At 35.2% G+C, this 22,192-nt stretch overlaps 1 protein-coding gene across 1 annotated transcript in view; it reads left to right on the top strand.

The window, feature by feature from the left end:
• Positions 1–18,081, top strand: part of LOC149214499 (cytochrome P450 71A1-like) — a 76,327-nt gene extending 58,246 nt beyond the window's left edge. The window contains exons 3-6 of the mRNA XM_089389411.1: positions 9,001–9,392; positions 9,535–9,623; positions 9,717–9,841; positions 17,650–18,081. Of these exons, the coding sequence (XP_089245537.1) occupies positions 9,001–9,392; positions 9,535–9,623; positions 9,717–9,841; positions 17,650–18,081 (1,038 nt within the window). The remainder of the gene's footprint in view (positions 1–9,000; positions 9,393–9,534; positions 9,624–9,716; positions 9,842–17,649) is intronic.
• The last annotated feature ends 4,111 nt before the right edge of the window (positions 18,082–22,192 follow it).

Below are 22,192 nucleotides of genomic sequence, written 5' to 3'. Positions count from 1 at the left end.
ACAATTTTCAACAGAACAGAATATGAAATCTAGATATGTCGAGATTTTCCACAAAATATAAAGGAAATTAGTATGCACCTAGATTTTTATAAACATAAAGGAAAACCCAGAATACGAGAAGGAAAAATAGAATGTGGTTGAAACATCATATTGACACTCGAACTGAGTAAAAGAGGGAAATTTAGGAACTCAAACCATTTTAAAATAGAAACACTATAAACAACAAGCAGAACGAAATGGAATGGAAATCAAGACTTGCGACATGTAAATATTTCCTTTATTATTTCATGCATGACCAAACTCATAGCTTTGTAGGCAATGCAAGTTAAAAATGTAGATTTGACTTTAATATCTGAGAAGTGGTTGAACCACATTTCTACCAACCAATACATTACATAGAAGATATAAATTGAACAATTACATTAAAATTTCAAATAAGAACTGTTAATGTTCAATAAGTCAGCCACATAAAATGAAAAAGAGCCCTCTTAACAGAGTTGATAACTAGTACAAAACCATTAACCAGAAAGGCAGAAAACAGAACTAGGTCACTGTTTTAGCCGCCAATAAGAGTTATTACAGAACTTAAGTCACCCTTAAAAAAAGGTGAACTCTTAATAACACAGAATTTTGCAGATAATGAAAATAAATATAGACAGATGTATGCAGGCGGAGTTAACAGTTATGCTACACAGGAATCACTTTCCATAGAACCCAAAACCACAAATTCAAAACCCTTAAAAAATATTAGTGGGAAAAAATCAAATACCCGGTGGATGGGCTTGAACAACCACTGTCGTAACTAGCTAGCCGAGCAGGGGTTTTTAGCTCCAGGACCTTGCCCAAAACACGATCAACTATGACACCCTCCAGATCACCTAGGCGGAGCAACGCAAAGTTAATCACTGTGCATATAAATAAAAAGAAGGGAAACATATGAACACTATAAAATGACTGCAAAAATATTATATCCTGGAATGGAGCTACATGTAAAAACCCTCTTCACAGCAAGGAGTTGAACCAAAACCCAAATGTGCCTATCAAAATTAACCATTGTCAGCTAGAAAATATAGCATGACAAGGGTGAACCAAAATGGAAGCAAATTCCATCAAACATCGAAGGTTAGATCTATAGCTACCTGTGCATAGGGAAAACACTCTACAGAATGCGAAATGCCTAATCCTGAAAGGATGAAATGCGAGGGCGATGGAACAACACTAGTGGCATAGAACCCCAAGAATCTCCACCACCGTTGGATCTGACTTGACAAATAAAGACCATGGAATGAGGAGCTGCTCCCGAGGTCGATGGCACAGTTGTACAATAGTCAAAGACTCCAGAGGTGCATTACTGCCAAACCTAGGGCCGACGCATTAGCCAATAGAGTTAATACAGCGTTAAATAATGACGGATGGAATATTAATGCCCTAGTTCAGTGATATGATAGGATTAAAATACAATAGCTTAAGTTACAGTTTGACATCCATCAATATAAACTAATCATGGTCTGAATGTTTGTAAATATGATCTAGTTGACTTAGTTGAAACACAACACCAATGTCGAATCATGGTATATATTATGTTTGCCAAGATTATATAGATATGACTCGATTGGATAGTACATCAACGCCCATTCCATATTACATATTATGAGATGTAAAAGTTGGAATGGTAAGATTTACATTACTAAGGTAAATGTTTACTGATGTAATTACTCTGTTTAATTTCAATTTATTTTTTTTATTATGAATATCATTGACACATGGGTGTGTGACACGGCCAAAAGAGAAAAACAAGAGAAGTAAATTTAGGTTGGCAAAACTTGTTTATATATACAAAATATTGTCAGACTCGTAGATAGAATGTTTTATGTGTTATTTTGCATTATCATTTTGAGTAAAGTGATCTATGATGTACTATGAAAACCTGCAAATATGCTTTGTTGTCTTCACCATTTTCATTAAGTACAGTCCTCGCAGATTTATGATTCCCATTTTATTAAAAAATCTGTGATACACAACCTCCAATGTGAAGCTCAAGGACAATTGTATCATCCAAAATTCAGTCTTCCAAACCAAAGTTCACTTATTATTTGCTTCATTATAGAAACCAAAGTACAATATTTTCAATTTAACAATCTTATCTACCTTGCTTTGCACCTTTTGGGACAATTGCTAATGTACATTAATTATGATGAGATGACATGATAAATTGGTGGCCGATAAACATACACACGTAGTCTGTAAAAATAGAGAACTGCTCGGAACGCTTGATGATTGGGGAGGAAATGGATATGTCTGAAAAGTTTACTAGACTCACCATCCCCAGGGCAGAAGAACTCTTGGTTGTTCCAATTTCTCATATTCCATTGGTATTTTAATCTAAACATAGTGCATAGAGTTGTTGAATTAAAATATTTTTTCTAAAATCTTTTTCCTCTGTCGGGGCTATAGATTTGTCTAGAAAATAATGAAAATTGGAATTTTTTGAAAATCTAAATTATAGCTATCAATATTTTGGAATTCTAGATTGCAAAAGTCAAGCTTCAAAATTTTAAATGGTACTAATCCATTTCCACTATAAAACACTCTTACTTTTATATTTTTTGAAACAAAATCCAAATTCCAACAATCAAGACAAATTTCACGTCAACCTACAACGTCATCTCTTTCTGTTAAATTTTCAGTTGGCCTGTTCTTTCTGCGTTCTCGTAGTCAAATGGTAATGGTTGGTTCTTTCTTACTTTTTATTGAGAAATCTTTGCTTGGGTTTTTAAAGAATGAAAAGTGGGTATTTGACCAATTATAATTATAATTATATATAAAAAGAAAAAGAAAAAAATTCTATGAGAAAATACTTATGGGATTACTTGTAAATCAATTCCAAAAACCAAAACTCCATAGCTTTTGGCCTTTGTCCACTACTATATATAAGTTTAAAATTTAATTTTTAATTAAAAAAAATTAATACATTTTATATCATAATGAAAGCTATAATCTAACATTATTTTAATATAATTGAATTAAATAAAAACAATTTTGATATACAGAAAAAAGTGTCTATATAAATGTTTTTAAAGCATGAAAAAGTTTCCCAATATATATATCAAGGTCGAGATCCCAGAGAATAATTCATACACTGTCATCGCGGGTGGGTCAAATAAACACAACAAACCGACGATTCCATTTAGGAGGTTTAATGAATTTGTTTTAGTAGCCATATTGATCAAATAACAGTGAAAAACTTAAAACCAATTCTATGAGCGTGAGTTTCATTAATTGAATGGTGGCCATAGCCAGGGATCAAAGTCCATGGTCTGCAAACAATCATCAAGTGTAATTGTAGAGTGTAAGGAGCAGCACCGAGGGAGACATAACACAATTTCATAGAGAAAATTAGATTAAATAATTTGCGTGAACTAAGCGGACATAGACAAATAAATCAAAATATTGTAGGATGAAATTGTTACTTATTTATGAGATTCTCTTTCCAATTAATCACATCAAAATAATTTTATAATCAAAATTAAAATCAATCAATAAAATCCATCTTCAACTTACTTTACTTAAATTCAACCCATATCACGAATGTTGGACTTCAAAACAAATATTGCTTATTGACGAGATTGAAAACACATATAGCTTCCACCTAATTACCACTTTTACAGTGTGATAATAGTCAAACTAATGTCAAAAACTGGAAATTCTTGCATTGGCTGGAAACTTAGCAACAACCACTTTGAGCTTATCTCAATTGATGATTCATTAAATATTTGATAATTAAAAAGACTGTGCCTATATTAATCTAATTGTGAAATATTCAACGAAACAACAATCAAAACAAAAATACTCAAATAAACAACAATGTGTGCATGCAATGTTGCAAATAAACCATGACAAATTTTTCTTTCATTCATAGTTATATACCCAAGCTGAAAATGTACATCAAACAAAAAATAAGCAGCAAAAAAGACATCACGATTCAACTTACAAGGACATGAAAATGGAATAATATATTCCTATTAACCAAGCCATTAATTAAATATTAAAAGAGAAAGCCAATCACAAAAATTTTACTTTCTGCATTAGCATAGCATTCTTCGAGCCGTTGCTAGCAAGCTCTGTGTGTAGTAGCTTTTGAGGACCTCTTTGTACTAGCCTTTTTGTTTTTGTGGTGTTTTCTTTCATCTTCTTCCTCTTATTTAAATTGCATTAAAATATCCTCAACAGCACCCGGCATTTAAAATATCCTCAACAGCACCCGGCCAATAATCTCCATCGATGGATGGAAAGCGGGCCACAGTTTTCTTAGTCTTGTGTTCACCATAACATACATAACATACAAAAAGAGTATTTATATAGATTTTCATATCTAACGGATTTTTTTTTATTAAATATACATTAAATTTATCAAGAGAATGGTTTCACATAGGGACTCTGCAAGTTAAGTGGGTTTGATTGTGGAAAAATCTATGGTTAAGTATATTTGAGTTAGAGGAATCTTAATATGGGTGACTTTCTATAAGTCTTAGATATCAGGAGAAAGTTTGGAGGTGATGATTAAGGCTATGTGCTTCTTTCTACTAATTTCAATCCGGCCGACTTATTCACACCTATGAGCATCACCTGATGCACTGAGTGCAATGTGCTAAATGAACTATTCAAAATCATGAGAAAAATAGTCAATAGAAACTAATGCTCATGGATATGAATCATAGATCACTAACTTACTCTACCCAAATAATCCCAAAAATAATATCTCAAACATAAATGATCTCAACCATCTTTGGAATTTGTCTTTTCTCATCACTAAAATTCTATTTCATGTTATGCATTTTTGTTAAATTTCATCTTAGTTTAAATATATACTCACAAACACAAACATATAATATTAAGAATCTCGACTAAGGTTAAATATTCTAATTTCTAACCAATTATACACCAATGATAGATATAATAGAAAAACTTTCCTTCTAACCAGTTTTGTCCTTTGAACGTGTATATATAGTTATGTACATGCATGTACCTATGTATCGCTAATCACCAGTGGTTTCGCCATATGGAATAACTACAAAACCTCAAGTTCCATTGGCACTTGCCATGTTGGGGGTCAACATGGCCAATATTAATGAGATAACCTTTTTTATTAACATAACCTTAACCTATAATTTGGAGTAATTACATCGTCAGAAAACTAGTATTGATCTGGATACAATGTCCATATTAGTATTTTCTCATTCTCTGTGATTCATTTTTCATGTCAAAAATCAAAAGTAGAATTTAAGATGATAGTAATGCCTTCCACAACTCACAATATTATAAGGGGTGAGTAAGTAGTGTTGTAAAAATGGTGTATTATATTTAAAGATTGATTGATTTTTTATGTTTTTTCTAAAAAAGAATTAATTTCTTTTTTTTCTAAATATGATTAGCCTAAGCAAAAGTTTTATATATACTATATAAAATTATTATAAATTTAAATATTTTTACAAAAATATCTCCACACGTTTTATAGTTTGCATATTACAAACTAGAAATATTCGCTAATATTTTTAGATTTAAAAAATAAATAATTAAAAATTAAAAAAAAAAAAAAAAATTAAAAAAAAAAAAAAAAATCATCCTTAAAAATTATCCTTGAATGAGTTTCTATAAAGTGAAATTACCATGAAGTAAACTATCTAGATTGTTCTAGACAATATATGTAATTCCCTAAAACATTAATTTTTTTTAATATTCTTTATGTTGTAACTCCTGACGCCTCTTAACCTAGTCTTACTAAAATATTAGAGCCTCTAGTTCCCAATAACACACTTTCCCACCATTGGTTTTCAAAACACTCTCTTCTCTAAAGCTTTTCAATTTTATCTTAATCTTCTCTAACATTCTATCTAGTTAATTTATTTACTTTCTTGGCAATTTAAAAAATATGTAAAAATATTTCTCTATTTAAAAAAAAAAAAAAACAAATAGTTTATATTATCAAAATGCCAAAATCAAATTTTTCAACAAAAGAGTTGTTTTCTAATTCTTTCCTTTTCCATGATTATAAATGTCAAAGTTACCATTGTGTTATTTTCTATATCTTGATTTGTTCCATATCTTGAACTTGGAAGAGCAAGCAGCTTTTGCTCAACAAGTTATTCCTCTTTAACACTTCGGAGCCAACTCAGAGAAGCATCCTAGTAGAGTCTAAATTCTAAAGGCAAAATAGAGAGAAAAACATGGTTCTAAGTGAAGCACATTTATTTTTTAATTCCATAATGTATTTGTTATTTGCATTGGTAGCCTCATCTTTTACTCTCAAGGTTTTTTGAGTATAATTTTTTTAGTGAGCCTAACTATAGTTTCTCTTCATTTTTATGAGCTTCAAAAAACACATTATCATGAGTACTTATGCACCATGACTACATATACAACATCACTCAAATTTATCCAATCTCGCTTTGTCACTACCTTCTTATTTATCCAAACCCTCTTTGTCGCTACCTTCTTGTTATTTCTTCCTTTTCCATTCTCATTGAGCTTATATCTAATTGAGTAATGGAATCAATTAATCTTCTAAACTAATCTTCCTTCCCAATTCCATTACAAATTTTAAGCTTAATGTGTTGGCCCTTCTAATTTATGTAGCTCAAACTAAAACTCAAACCCATAAATCCTTTTTCCTTTCTAATTCATTTTGTTACACCACTTGAGCCCTACATTATCCCACCCATCTTAATTGTAATCATGGAAGAGGGTGGATATATTGTCCTCCACAACACTTAACACTGTGTGTTTCTTGTCCAATTCGTCAATCACAATTACAAGGTTATGAGACCTAAATTAAGGATTGTTTATGTTTATATTCAAACACACATTGGTGTACATTTTTCCCTTCCATTTGAATTTAGTTAAATTTGGCAAGTTCTTATAGAATTTTGATGCACTTTTGGTTCTTTGCCTTATTCGCATGACTTTGGTTTTTAATCGTGCTCTTATTGTACTTTTTGAGTCCCTAATGATGATGATTTTATGGCAATTTGAATCATCAATCATGCCCATGCAAAGGAATTTTAATTTTTTCCTTTAAGGCCTAAGATTAACCCACCCACTCCTCTCATCTCTAAGGAATAATCCTTTATTAACAAAAAAAAAAAAAAAAAAAAAATTTAAAAAAAAATAATGAATAAGGAAAATCATTTGTATAAATTCTTAACCTTTTATATCCAAACTACTTCTTATTTTCTTACTTCATTATCATTTTCAAGTTAAACTACAACTTATCTAACAAGGTATTCCTCATTTTCTTCTTACTTTCTTACTTCATTATAATTTTCAAGTTGAACTACAACTTATCTAACAAGTTGTTCCTCTTTTCTTCTATCCTACTTTCATCTTAACTTAACCTGTTACCTAGGTGGAACTAAACCACAGGCAAGCCAATTGGTCTACACCTCATGAGAATTTATGTTATTTAAAACCTAATAAATTTTGTCAGATATTAGCACTTCTTGTTTGTATAAAATAGTTTTTATTTGTACAAAATAATGATAAAAAAATTCTGGAAACTTATTCAATTACAAACAAAATAATAAATTCAACTTATTCACATTGCTTATGAAAAAGTCTCCAAACTTATTGGATTACAGGCATAATAATAAATTCAACTTTATTTGCATTGTTTACGATATAATGATGTATTTTTACACTTAAAAGAGAAATTGATTCTAATCTTACACATCACCATAATTGAGAAGTATCAAATTAGCACAACCACATTATTAAACACATTTAATATGTTGATAGAAGTATATGAAGCACATATCAATATTAATAAGCCTACTATTATAAATCCTAATATTATATAACAGGATATTTTAAACCTAATATTATAAAATCTAATATTTTAAACCTAATATTAAACCATAATATTAAATCTTAATATTATATATATATATATATATATATATATAACTTCTCTATCTACTTTTCTCAAACCACGTGGAAATAATTTCTCCTTGTTTTTGAATAAATAAAATAAGTACAATCGTCACCATATTTCAAGGTAACATGGTTTTTCTTAAATAATAGTATTGACTCTTACTAGTAGTCAATCATAATTGTCCATACCACTCATTCACATTTTGGACTATAATTTAAAAATTTTTATGCTTGATTAAGAATTTATCTTAATGGTTCAACATTCTTAAGTATTTTGGTATGAGTGAAATTCTACCCCTTCCAAACCACCAACAAGTTATTCCAAGATAAGATGGATTTTCTTAAATAAGAGTGTTGACTCTTAATAGTGGTCAATTATAACTATCCACACTACTAAATTGAGTTCTGGAGTATAATTTAAACTTGTCAATGTTTGATTAAGGATTAATCTTAAATAACAAAAATATTATTTTAATGATATTCAATCATAATTATCCACACTATCAAAATTTCCAGTAAATTATAATAAATTTTCATATATATATATATATATATATATATATATATATATATATATATATATATATATATATATATATCTATATATATACACACACTTCTGGACAGAGTGGTGGCAAACTTTTAGTGTAACCCATTTACATACAAAAAAATAAAAGTCTACCCTTTACAAACCACCAACAAGTCATTCCAAGATCACATATTTTTTCTTAAATAATAATATTGACTTTTAGTAGTGGCCAATCATAATTGTCCATACTACTAACTTATGTTTTGGAGTATAATTGAAAATTGTTTAAGCTTGATTAAGAATTTATTGTAATGGTTCAATATTCTTAAATACTTGATAGGAGTGAAATTCTACCTCCCACAAACCACAAGTCATTCCAAGATAAAATGGCTAGTCTTAAATAATAGTGTTCACTCTTAATAGTGGTCAATCATAACTATCCGCACTACTAAATTAAGTTTTGGAGTATACTTTAGAATTGTCAATGTTTGATTAAGAATTAATCTTAATGGTTCAACATTCTTAGGTGTTTGATAGCATGAAAGTCTACCTACTACTTTGAGTTTTGTCTGAAACTCGCAGCGGCACTGGTTGCTTTGGTGGTGGGATGGAGCTTCTTCGTCAGGATAAGAAACAGGAAGCTGCCCCCTGGGCCTTTCTCGTTGCCCATCGTTGGAAATATGCTTTACATACTAGGAGGGCTTCCACACCAAGCACTGGCAGCATTGTCTCTGAAATCCGGGCCTCTCATGTCTCTCTACTCCGGCTCCAAGCTTGTCTTGGTCATCTCTTCTCCTGAGATGGCAAGGGAGTTTATGAAGAGTCGTGATCTGCTTTTTTTCAGCAGACCTCTAACAACTGTAGGTAATTACATATTGTATAATTATTTGGACGTCGCGTCTGCTCCATATGGCCCTTATTGGAGGCAAATGCTAAGGTCTGTGTTTTACAAATGCTCAGCTCCGAATGGTTGGATTACTTCCACTTTATCAGAAAAGAGGAAGTCTCTGTTATGATTCAGACCATCCAATAAACATTGGCCAAACTGTGTCGATCCTTACTAAAGATATAATCTGCAGGATGACTTTCGGTAGAAAGTATTCTGACCACGACTTCATTGGCAATAAAGGTGTCATAGCAATGATCAAGGAAAATTTTCTGCTGCTTTGTGATTTTAATATTGGAGATTATATACCATACTTGGCATGGATGGATTTGCAATGTATCAACTGAGGCGTCAAGGAAATACATCGCATACAAGACAAGTTCCTCGAGAAAATAGTAGACGAACACGTTGCCCAGAATGACCCCAATGTGACACGAGATCTAGTAGATGTTTTGCTTGCAGCTTCTGCGGATAAAGACATGGATGTTGGAAATTTTCTGGTAATTTCAAACACAAAAGAACATAGAAAATGCTCTGTTTCTGCCACAGGATCTTTTACACAGGGAAGCTAAATTGTTTTCTGAGAACAAAGATTTTTCACACCCATAAAAAACTTTATATTCATTGATAAATACTGCCTGTTACATATTTCTTCCTCTCTCTCGGAGAGATTCACAAAAAAATTAAAAAAAAATTACTCTGTCTCTTTTGCAAATAATTTTACACTGCTTTGTAAAATTCTCATTCATTGCTATGTGAAAAAATTTTACATTCACTGCTATAAAATAAAAAATTCTTACATAGATTTACTGCTGTAAAAATTTCATCATACGCTCATGCGTGTTACAAAAACCTCCAGCATAAAAAAAAAAAAAAAAAAAAAAAAAGATTACATACACAGTTCCTATTTCACACTGCTGTGCATTTTCAATTTGCTTTTAACACAAAAACTTCACTCTACTTCATATTACTTGCATATCTTCACCAACGAAAAATTACATTTACACTACTGTGTGTAAATTTTGTTTCTCCCCTTGTTTTCACGCTGCTGCGTTTTTTTTTTCATTGTTATGCAATACAAAACAGGGGTTCACATTTTTGTTTTACATCTACCCAAAAAAAATTACACCCGTAAAAAAAAACATTAAAATTAAAGGCCTTTACCTATATTCTACGAACCAAAATAAATTACATTAATTGTTTCCCTGTCAAAGTCGGCGGTCAAAAGAAAATTTTTACTCCACGCAATCGGACGTATATCGCTTGCCCAAACCAAACGAACATTACGTTCTGGGGGATGGGCGGTTTTGAAATCGTACAGTGGACACGTGGCAGCAAGTCGAGGTGATCAGAGCCCTCCTGACAAGTACCACAATTGGCAAAAGGTGGTGCGATATAAAACTGGTGGTTTTGCTAAACAGCGATGCAATAAATGTGCAGTTGAAATTACAGTTTCAACACTCCCCTTTAATTTCAACTGCTGTGTTATCAGTCATACCCAGACATTTCCTCAGAAACTCAAAACGTTTTTGGTCCAATGGTTTGGTCAGAATGTCTGCAACATGTTCCTGAGTCCTGCAATGTTGTAAAACAATTTCTCCATTGTTCACCAATTCCCTGATGTAGTGAAACCTTGTGTCGATGTGTTTCGTTCTCTTATGAAACATTGAATTCTTGGATAATGCAATAGCTGAGCCATTGTCACAAAAAATCACCATTGATTTACCTGCTCTTGGCATAAGCTCCTTAACATTCTGCTCATCCAAACTGCTTGACATGCTGCTGCTGTAGCTGCCACATATTCTGCCTCTGCTGTGGACAACGCCACAATAGGCTGTTTCTTAGAAGCCCATGAAATGGCTCCTGAACCCATGTGAAAGACATAACCGGATGTGCTTTTCCGATCATCTACAATTCCAGCCCAATCACTATCAGTGTATCTAATTAAATCTGAACATTCTGAGACAGTATATAAAATGCCAAACCTTTTAGTACCTTTAACATACCTCAGAATCCTTTTTGCTACCTGCCAATGTGCTTCCTTTGGCCTCCCCATGAATCTGGAAATTAAACTAACAGCAAACATTATATCAGGCCTAGTTGCAGTTAAATACATAAGGCTGCCAACTATGCTCTTATACAAGCTAGGATCAAAATCCTTGCTGCTGTCCTCTTTCTTGAGTTTTAATCCCATCACTGTGGGAGTGATTGTTGTCTTGCATGTTAAATCTTTCCAACACTTCATTAACATATTTTGCCTGTGAGATAAAAATCCCATTTTCATTTTGATCTACTTCTATTCCTAAGAAGTATCTCAACAAACCCATGTCAGTCATCTCAAATTCTTCTTTCATGACTGATTTGAAATTTTCAATGAGGTAGTCATCATTACCTGTAAAAATAACATCATCAACATACAACAAAACAATTAGTAATTTACCATCCTTCTCTTTGATGTGGAGGGTGGGTTCTCCCTCACACTTCTCAAATCCATTTTTCAGTAGATAGGAATCTATCCTACTGTACCATGCTCTTGGTGCTTGCTTCAGCCCATAAAGAGCTTTCTTCAATCTGCACACTTTGTGCTCTTGGCCTTTCTTCTCATAGCCTAGAGGTTGCTCAATATAAACCTCTTCCTTTAACACTCCATTTAGGAATGCTGACTTCATGTCCATTTGGTAAACTTTCCACTTGTTTTGTGCTACTATGGATAGCATTGCTCTCACGGTTTCCATTCTAGCAACTGGTGCGAAAGTTTCCTCATAGTCTCTCCCATACTGCTGCTTGTATCCTTTGACAACCAGCCTTGCCTTGTGTCTTTCTATTTTGCCTTCAGCATTACTTTTGGTCTTATAAACCCATTTAACTCCAATGACTTTTTTACCTTTTAGTAGTTCAACCAAATCCCATGTCTTGTTTATTTCTATGGCATTAATCTCCTCATCCATAGCTTCTATCCATTTCTTATCCTTAATCGCATCTTCGAAATGAATAGGGTCATCAACATGACAATATAAAGTAAACGGAGAATTCATACCTTCATCATAAAAGTCACTTAAATTTCTGAACTTCTTACCTCTTTCATTTGGTGTACAAGTGCTTGAAGACGCACTTGAATTTCCTCCTTGTGGTGTGCTTGGAGAAGCACTTTCAGTTCTCCTCAAGGGTGTCCCTTGCTATCCTTGTGTTGGCGCTGCTGTTTGGGGATGTGTTTCAGCCATCTCCTCATCATCTTCATCATGAGACAAACAGTTTTTAACATTCACTGTTTTCTCTATGTTTCCGTCCCAAGCTTCCTCCTCAATGAACTGAACATCTCTACTCACAAAAAACTTCTTGGTAGATGGGATATACAACCTGTAATCTTTGGATTCCTCACTGTATCCAATGAAAATACATTTCTCCCCTTTGCTATCCAACTTCTTCCTTAGCTGATCTGGAATGTGTGCATAAGCCACACATCCAAAAACTTTCATGTGGTTGACTCCTTGCTTTCTCCCACTCCATGCTTCTTCCGGTACTTTGTTCTGTTAGCCTCTCTCATAAAACAATAATAAATCCAAAAATAAATAAATAAATTAAATATTCCAAGTTAGGAATTTGTGCCTAACTCTTGGGTTGTTCCTCTAAGATAGGAGTTAGTTTAGGTAACTCCTATATTGGTGTATGTCTGGTGAGAAATTATCTCAACCAAAAGAGAAATTATCTCAACCAAAAGTGTCTAAGATAGCATGCACTATTTTGAGAACACTATCTCTCATCTATTTATTTGTAACACTATATTCAATTATTTTAATGGAATGAAAATGTGAGACAAAATACCTGAGGCTGAAGCCTTTTCCGCCTCAGGTATTTTGTCTCACATTTTCATTCCATTAAAATAATTGAATATAGTGTTACAAATAAATAGATGAGAGACAGTGTTCTCAAAATAGTGCATGCTATCTTAGACACTTTTGGTTGAGATAATTTCTCACCAGACATACACCAATATAGGAGTTACCTAAACTAACTCCTATCTTAGAGGAACAACCCAAGAGTTAGGCACAAATTCCTAACTTGGAATATTTAATTTATTTATTTATTTTTGGATTTATTATTGTTTTATGAGAGAGGCTAACATTCCCCCCTTCAATGATAAATCCAAAATAAGAACGAGGAACCATCTTCCAAGTTCTCATGTTGATCTTCGAACAAATTGCCTGAAAAAACTACCAAATCTGGATGCTGAAGAAACTGCAATATGAAGAGACTGAGTCAGCTGCATGACTGATTCATCTCAGAAGGACGCTTGACAACTCCATCATGTGCCAAGCCACAAAAGGATCCAACTGTCCTTTGCTTGAAAACAGCATCCGGTGTCCACTGACACAATTTGATGAATGCCCACTGGCGTATTTGCTGATGATGATCGCCCATTGGCTGAAGATGTCGAAAAATAACTCAATGTTGCTTTTGCTATGATGAAAGCTTGCTCATTGCTGCTTTGGCTGTCGATCGCCCACTGGCGAATTTGTTGATGCTCACTGCTGATGACAAATGCCCATTGGCTGATGAAGATGCCCACTGGCTGCTTCGCTGATGTTGTCGCTACTTTCAGTCTGACAACCACTTGTCAATTTCATTGACATGTTCATCACTACTTTTGTAGGACACCTGTTCAAAATGTACACTGCACAATGTACAGCTTCAGCCCAATAATCATTTGGCAAATGCTTTGCCTTCAACATACTCCTCGCCATATCCATGATGGTCCTATTCTTCCTTTCGGCAACTCCATTTTGCTATGGGGTGTACCTAGCTGTAAATTGCTTATGAATCCCATTTTCTCTAAAAAACCGTAGGAATTCCTTGGAGATATACTCACCTCCTATGTCAGTTCTTAGAACTTTGATATGCAGCCCGCTTTGATTTTCTACAAGTGCTTTGAAATTTCGAAATTTTTCAAACAATTCACTTTTGTTCTTCAAGAAATAAACCCAAGTTTTTCTTGTAAAATCATCAATGAATGTTAGAAAATATTGGCTGCCTGCTAGTGATGGAGTTTGCATCGGTCCACATAAGTCTAAGTGGACAATCTCTAAGGGTGCCTTTGCCCTGATGCTTTTCCCTGATGGAAAACTTTCTCTGTGTTGTTTCCCAAAGATACAACCTTCACAAAGGATGTTCGGTTTCTCTATCAATGGTAATCCTCTTACCATTCATTTTGTACTCAACAAATTAAGACCTCCAAAGTTGAGATGTCCAAATCTCAAGTGCCACAAACAATTTTCATCCTTTGGTATGCTTTGGAAAGCCTCTTGGGTAACTACTGCAATTACTTCTTTGTTTTTCAAATCTGCCCTTATTCTGAGAGGGAACATCCTGTTCCTTGTCATCTTTACTTCAGCAGTACATCGTTTGCTGGGTGCTCTATCCATAATGGTGCATACATCATTCACAAAGAAAACATTGTACCTCTTTTGAACAAGATGTCCAATACTCAAGAGTTTACACTTCATTCCTGGAACATAATAGTCATCTGCTATGGTTTTCTTTTCACCTTTATTTGTAAATATTTTTACTTCTCCTTTTCCCATAACACAAATTTTACTATCAGTCCCAAGTGTGACTTGTGATTTCACATTCTGATCTAAAGCAGAAAACAAGGCTATGTTTCCTATCATATGGTTGCTGCAACCGGAGTCTAGAAACCATATATCATCACTGTTTGTTTCAGCCATATTACAAGCTAACAACACATTATCTTGGCTGATATTTTCTCTAGTGATATTTGCACTTGATCTATTAGTCATATCATGCTGCTTCTTCCTACATTCATTGGCATAATGCCCATATTTTTTACAGTAATAACATTGGACATTGGATTTTTCATACCTTTGTCCTTGAGCATGATGTTGTCCACTTTGTTTGCTGCTGCCTTGGCCTTGGTTCTGATTTGGATTGCTGCCTCTTCCTTGAGCGTTTGCTGGACTGTTTCTTCCACCTCTGTTTTGGCTTTTGCCTCTTCCTCTCTTGTTTCCTCTGCCTTGACCTCTTCCTCTTCCAAAGGACATCTGGGTCTTAAAGGCTTGCTCTAGAGATGAGTTTTCATTTCTACTCAACCTCTGCTCATGTGTTATCAGTGATGCATGAAGTTCATCAACTGAAAAGTTTGAGAGATCCTTTGTCTCTTCTATGGTGGTGACAATCACATCAAACTTTGAGGGTAGGACCCTCAACAGTTTCTCCACAATCCTCCTTTCTTCAAGAACTTCTCCATGAGACCTCATCTGTGTGACCAATCCAATCACATGTGTGAAGAATGAGTCAATATTGTCTGACTCCTTCATGCACAGATTCTCAAAATCTCTCCTCAGCAATTGTAGTTTTGTTGTCTTCACTTTCTACATGCCTTGATAGGCTGTCTTGAGAGTTTTCCATGCTTCTTTGGATGTCTTGGCTGTTGTTATCCTTGTAAACACACTCTCATGCACTGCTTGATACAAAAATACAAGGGATTTTGAATCCTTCTTCCTATTACTATTCAAGAAATCTTTCTCTGCATGTGTCAAACTGTTAAACTCATCTTCATCTCCCGGTTCTTCAAACCCATATTCAATAAGTTCCCATAAATCTTGTGAGGCAAACAGGGCTCTCATGGTTATTGCCCAATAGTCATAGTTTTTCCCATTAAACTGTGGGAGCTGAGTATTAAAAATACCCATGCTAGTGCTTGTGCTGGTGCTGGCCATTCCTTGCATTCTCAGCTATGCTTCTAAATCCTTGACTGTATATTTAAAAAAACACCGACTATCTTCAACAGCTACACAAAAACTTTCAGAAATACCTGAATCCTTTCTTGACTTTGTCTTCACTTTGCTGGAGAAGCTGTTGCAGTAAAAATCTTTCCTTCAGCTTCTTTGACACCTTCAAAGAGCCTGGATCTGCTTTGATACCATGTTGGAAATTTTCTCGTAATTTCAAACACAAAAGAACAGAGAAAATGCTCTGTTTTTGCCACAGGATCTTTTACACAGGGAAGCTAAATTGTTTTCTGAGAACAGAGATTTTTCACACCCATTAAAAACTTTATATTCATTGATAATACTGCCTATTACATATTTCTTCCTCTCTCTCAGAGGGATTCACCAAAAACTTAAAAAAATTACTCTGCCTCTTTTGCAAATAATTTTACACTGCTGTGTAAAATTCTCATTCACTGCTATGTGAAAAACTTTTACATTCACTCCTATAAAATAATAAATTCTTACATAGATTTACTGCTGTAAAAATTTCATCATACGCTCATGCGTATTACAAAAACCTCCAGCATAAAAAAAAAAAAAAAAAAAAAAAGATTACATACACAGTTCCTGTTTCGCACTGCTGTACGTTTTCAATTTGCTTTTAACACAAAAACTTCACTCTGCTTCATATTACTTGCATATCTTCACCAACGAAAAATTACATTTACACTACTGTGTGTAAATTTTCTTTCTCGCCTTGTTTTCACGCTGATGCATTTTTTTTTTCATTGTTATGCAATACAAAACAGGGGTTCGCATTTTTATTTTACATATACCCAAAAAAAATTACACCCGTAAAAAAAACATTAAAATTAAAGGCCTTTACCTATATTCCACGAACCAAAATAAATTACATTAATTGTTTCCCTGTCAAAGTCGGCAGTCAAAAGAAAAATTTTACTCCACGCAATCTCCATGCCCTGCAGACCTGTACGCAGCTTTGACTTGATCGATGGTAGACAGTCATCCACGCAATCGGACGTATATCGCTTTCCCAAACCAAACGAACATTACATGCCGGGGATGGGCGGTTTTGAAATCGTACACTAGACATGTGGCAGGAAGTCGGGGTGATCGGAGCCCTCCTGACAAGTACCACAATCGGAAAAAGGTGGTGTGATATAAAACTGGTGGTTTTGCTAAACAACGCTACAATAAATGCGCAGTTGAAATTACAGTTTCAACAATGGAGTTACAAATTACCAGAGACAATATAAAGGCCGTCCTCTATGTATGTAAAAAATGGAGTATCATTTTTATTTTTACTTTCAAATGAATTATTTGTCATAGAAATTGCTTGATAAATGTTCATATATTTTATTATATAAAGTTTTGTAAAATTAAAGCACCAAGGGAGTTGTTCTAGTTCGTTAATCAAAGATCACTTTTATGATTAGGAGGTAACTGCTTAGAGACACCTTTGAAATTAGGCTTTGCTAATTTGATTGTGGGTAAATGAATCCAAATTTCTAAAACTGATTATAATGATATGAATTATATTGATTATGATGAAAGGGCAGGCCATGTTGGCTGCTGGCACAGACACATCGGCTGTAGGAATAGAGTGGGCAATGTATGAATTGTTGAGGAACCCACCAGTGCTCCAGAAGCTTCAGGACGAGCTGCAACGTGTTGTTGGAATGGGGCGCATGGTGCGTGAATCTGATCTTCCTAGCCTCCCTTATTTACAAGCTGTGGTGAGAGAAACGCTTAGACTCCATCCACCAGTGTCGCTTGCCATTCCCCACTTTTCTGAAGAAGGCTGCAATGTGTTAGGCTATGAAATCCCCAGAAACACTTGTGTTCTGGTGAACCTGTGGGCTATAGGAAGGAACCCTAAGTCATGGGAGGAACCAGAGCAGTTCGTGCTGGAGAGATTCATGCAGGATGGCTGCCTGGATGAAAAAATTAAGAACTTCGAGTGGATCCCATTTGGAGCAGGCAGGAGATGATGTCCTGGAGAGCTACTGGGAACGCTTCTTGTAGAGTTTGTAGTGGCACAGCTAGTGCACCGCTTCAACTGGAGGCTTCCTGATGAGATTGGTGAGGAATTGGATATATCTGAAAAGTTTACTGGACTCACTGTCCCTAGAGCTGATGAACTCCTGGCCGTCCCAACTTCTCACCTTCCATTGGTTACTTTTATCTCTACATAGCAACTTGTAAATCTTTACCTGCCCTTTTTTTGTTTAAAGCATGAAGTCTTGACCTTGTAGCTTGAGTGGTAGGGTATTGTTTTTCAATTCCTTTGCTTAAGTTTAAAAGATTGAATGGCCTCCGAACAAATTGATATATTTGTCTCATTGTCATTAATTTTAAAAGATTGAATGGCTTCCGAAAAAATTCCACTCTAATGGTGTGGGCATTTTAGCAAATTATCTAATACTTTGAATGGAATTCCACTCTAGTGCTGTGGGCATTTCTGCAAATTATCTATTGACCGTAATAAGGAAAAAAAATTAAAACATAAAAAGTTCATGATATTTGAGATAAATACATTTTTGGAAAGTATTTTCCATAATTGAGTTGAAGTGTTACATTGCAATATCATAGATATATATGCTTTATTTAATATTATATTTAAAAATAATAAACATATATATATATAACAAATTAAAAAAATAATAATAACAAAAAAAATATTTCAATTTCCATCTTAATTTTACATCTAAAATTTAAAGATCTATTTATATAGAGATGAAGTAATTGAGAGTAAGCCAATATAGATCCATCTTAATAAGCTCAAAGGGAGCAAATGGGATCAAATTTCTTGAGCTGCTTTGATCAAATGTCTTGAGCTGCAAATCTTTTTTAGTGCAAAATTTTAAAAAATTGCATCTTTCTAAGAATTTGATAGATGATGGTTAAGACTCTCTCTATATATATACATCAAACCCCGATGGAGAATTTGATAGATGATGGTTAAGACTCTCTCTATATATACCCTGATGGGGTGGGTGAACAAACGTGTGCTCAAATTTCTAGCAGCAGCCAAGATGTGTGGTAGGGAAGGATGGAACCATCAAGAAGGAGCAGGATTATTATATATGGAAACATGCATGAATTATCGGCATTTTTGTTGTCTTGGTATGGGAGGAAGGGTGAGCGGTTTTAATGAGACTAAGTATGCACATGCCCATTACCTATGCATGCCTTTTGCCCTGAGTGGTTTGAGTTTACTCAGTGCTAGTGAAGCAAGGTATGTGTGCAGTGGGCACATTGGTTGGTGACATGCAGGATAGTGTCGGATCTAGTAGAAAGGAGCCAGGGTTGCCTGTAGACCAGGCCTGTGATGTCAAATGTAATACTTTTTGAGCCAATTCGAATTGCAATGCTCATTCAAAGCTGAAAGTCTCAAATTCTCGTCATAATTTTGGTAAGTGAAAGTTCCCACCCAAGCCTTAATTACTTCTCATTCTTTTCTTATGTCCAGTGTTCAATGGTAGTGGCTTTGTTTTTGTTTCGTCATTTTCTCATTCTGAGTCGGTACTTTCATAGTCATTGGTTCATTGTGGGCATTAGGAAAGGTTGTTCTGTGCATACCTCTTTCATTCACGACTTTGTCAATATTGTCCTTTTAGAGGGTGACAGTAATTTAGACCGTAGTAGGTGTCTTTGGGCTTGCTGAGTATTTCGCTTGGAGAAATAGTGTTGTTGGGGATGTTTTTTCAGCCCTTTTGTCCAAGTATTCAGTTTGTGGGTGAATATAGTTGTGGCCATTATGGGAGGCGGGTGGCTGAGCAGCATCCCAAGTGGTGGAACTCTGTTTGTTGGCTGAGTGGGTGCGGCTCAAGCATCTTGGATTCATAGTACATCTCGTGCAACATGCACATTATAGTGATGAAATGCCAGATGGGTCATGCCTGGTGGGATGGTGGCAGCAGGGGCTTGGACGGGGAAAGATTCGATGAGGAGGGCGGAGTTCCCACAACCAGGCCTATTCATTGGGTAGGGGTGTAGGCACTTTCGCTTGCCTCGATTGTTGAGAAATTGTGGAACTTGGTGGCTAGGTTAGACGTATTGCATGAACAAGGGTATGAAGACTGCAATGAAATCAGTGTGTACATTAATGATATTCAGTTCAGCCAAGAGGAAAATTTGAAATGTCTTTATGTTAGTGCATTAGAACCACCATAGAACCAATAAGAGGCTTGACGAAATAGAAGCTTGGCTATCCATATTGACTTCTATGTGCACGAAGGTCATGGCCACCCTCCATGCCAAGGTGTTTCTCATGTACCAAATCCTCCTTTGTGAAAGCCATATGTTGGTTCTTTTCTGGTGTTGTTAGTTTTTTGGAATGCAAGGTCCTTTTGCCTGTGGAGCTCATATGAAACATGGCAATATCTTCTTAGTTTTTGTATTGTTCTCTTAGCTAACAAATTTGGTCGAAGTGAAGCCAGAGAGCAAGGGTAATCTAAACTGCAAGATGTATTTTTTTGACAACTTAATAGAAGTTTTTTACCGATATATATATATCTATATATATATATATATAGATAATTCAATGCATGGTGATAGGGAAGAGAAAAGAAAAATGGCGTCCAATGTTTATGTTGCTGAGCACATTGAAATTTCCGCCTGCCCTGTGTCTTTGCCTCTCTCCAATGGTGCCAAGCTAGGCTTGACCCTGCATATAGTTATGGCCAGGCCGCACTGGGTTTACATGACCGCAACGCAGCCTCCCAATGCAAAATATGAAAAGAATGACCAGGGGCTCGAGAGGGCCTTTGCAAGAGCTAGGGTTTCGACTACAGCAGAAGCAAAAGAGGACGCGGTGGCACAGAATAGGCCCAGAGACAAAGAACGCATTGAAGTTCTCAAATCTGACACCCTATTTACTGCCAGTTGGCTCGTGCCTTTGCGTTTCTTCCATGGTGCCAAGCTCGACTCAGACCTGCAAATAAGTTTGGCCAGATTACACTGGATTTCCATAACTGAAACATAGCCTCCCATTGCCAATCATGGATTGAACAATCCGGGGCACGAGAGGGTTTTTGCGAGGGATAGGGTTTTGGCTACGGGGATAGAAGGAGAGGGTATGATAGCTCAGATCAAGCACAGAGACAAAGGTAAGGGGTGGTTCAGACAAGGGAGAGGAAGGACTGTTGACAACACCGCGTGGACCTGGAGGAGCTGAACAGACCCAACAAAGCAATCGATGCAACTCAGACAGAACCAGATCTCGCCCATACTTGGCGCTTCTAGTCCCTGAAGGTAAGCACCGAGAATACAAAGTTGTGCAGCAAAACTGAGGGGAACGGGCAAATTTTCACTCAAATAAAATAAAAATCTGAATCATTGGTAAACCCTTCTCCCTTTCAATTTTTTATCAAAACCCCTTCTGGGAGGACACATCTGGCTTAGGTGCAGGTTACCAAAATTGTACAGAACCTGAAGCACAACATCTTCCAACATACTGGTTATCCTATCGGATCACAGGTTTTTATCTTTGGAGGCAGGGTACTACAAGAACACAAACCTCTTATGGTCTACAAAATTTTATCTGAGTCTACCATTACTCTCAATCTGAGGTTGAGGGGAGGCACGGTAGACCACCGCAAAACAAACCCTCCAAGTAGTGGCATGGGATGCAACACAACAAAAACCCCAAAAATGCATCAACAGCAAAAAAGTGAAGGTTTATCTTTCAAGATCATTCTTGAAGGAAAGAAAACAACAACAACATTAGCAAAGCAAGCTGGCACAGAACCTGCTCCATACATTGTGGATCAACTAAGTTACACCGTAGAATTGAATATGGATACTCCAGAAACATATGAGTATTGTTCTACAATGGAAAAACAAGCGATAATATGTAGATTCAACTATTTTTGGCCTAAACCTATGGACCTTTTCCATTGGGTCTTCAAAACCTGGACTAATACATGTGAAATTTATCTTTGTTCCAAAGGTTTCTTCAATGTTAAATTTCGTACATCAGAGGAAAGGGACATCATCATGAGGGAAGGACCATGGTTCATGGGATCCACTGGTCTCTTCATTACTCCATGGTTTCCAGATTTTGATCCAAATACAATGATTGTATCCAGATGTCAGTTT

Source organism: Pinus tabuliformis, chromosome 1_1, assembly GCF_031772625.1.
Source record: "Pinus tabuliformis cultivar Carrire ecotype Pingquan chromosome 1_1, CPIR1, whole genome shotgun sequence".
Classification (NCBI taxonomy): Eukaryota; Viridiplantae; Streptophyta; class Pinopsida; order Pinales; family Pinaceae; genus Pinus; species Pinus tabuliformis.
The sequence above is the reverse complement of the archived record's forward strand: the minus strand, read 5'-3'. Positions and strand labels throughout refer to the sequence as shown.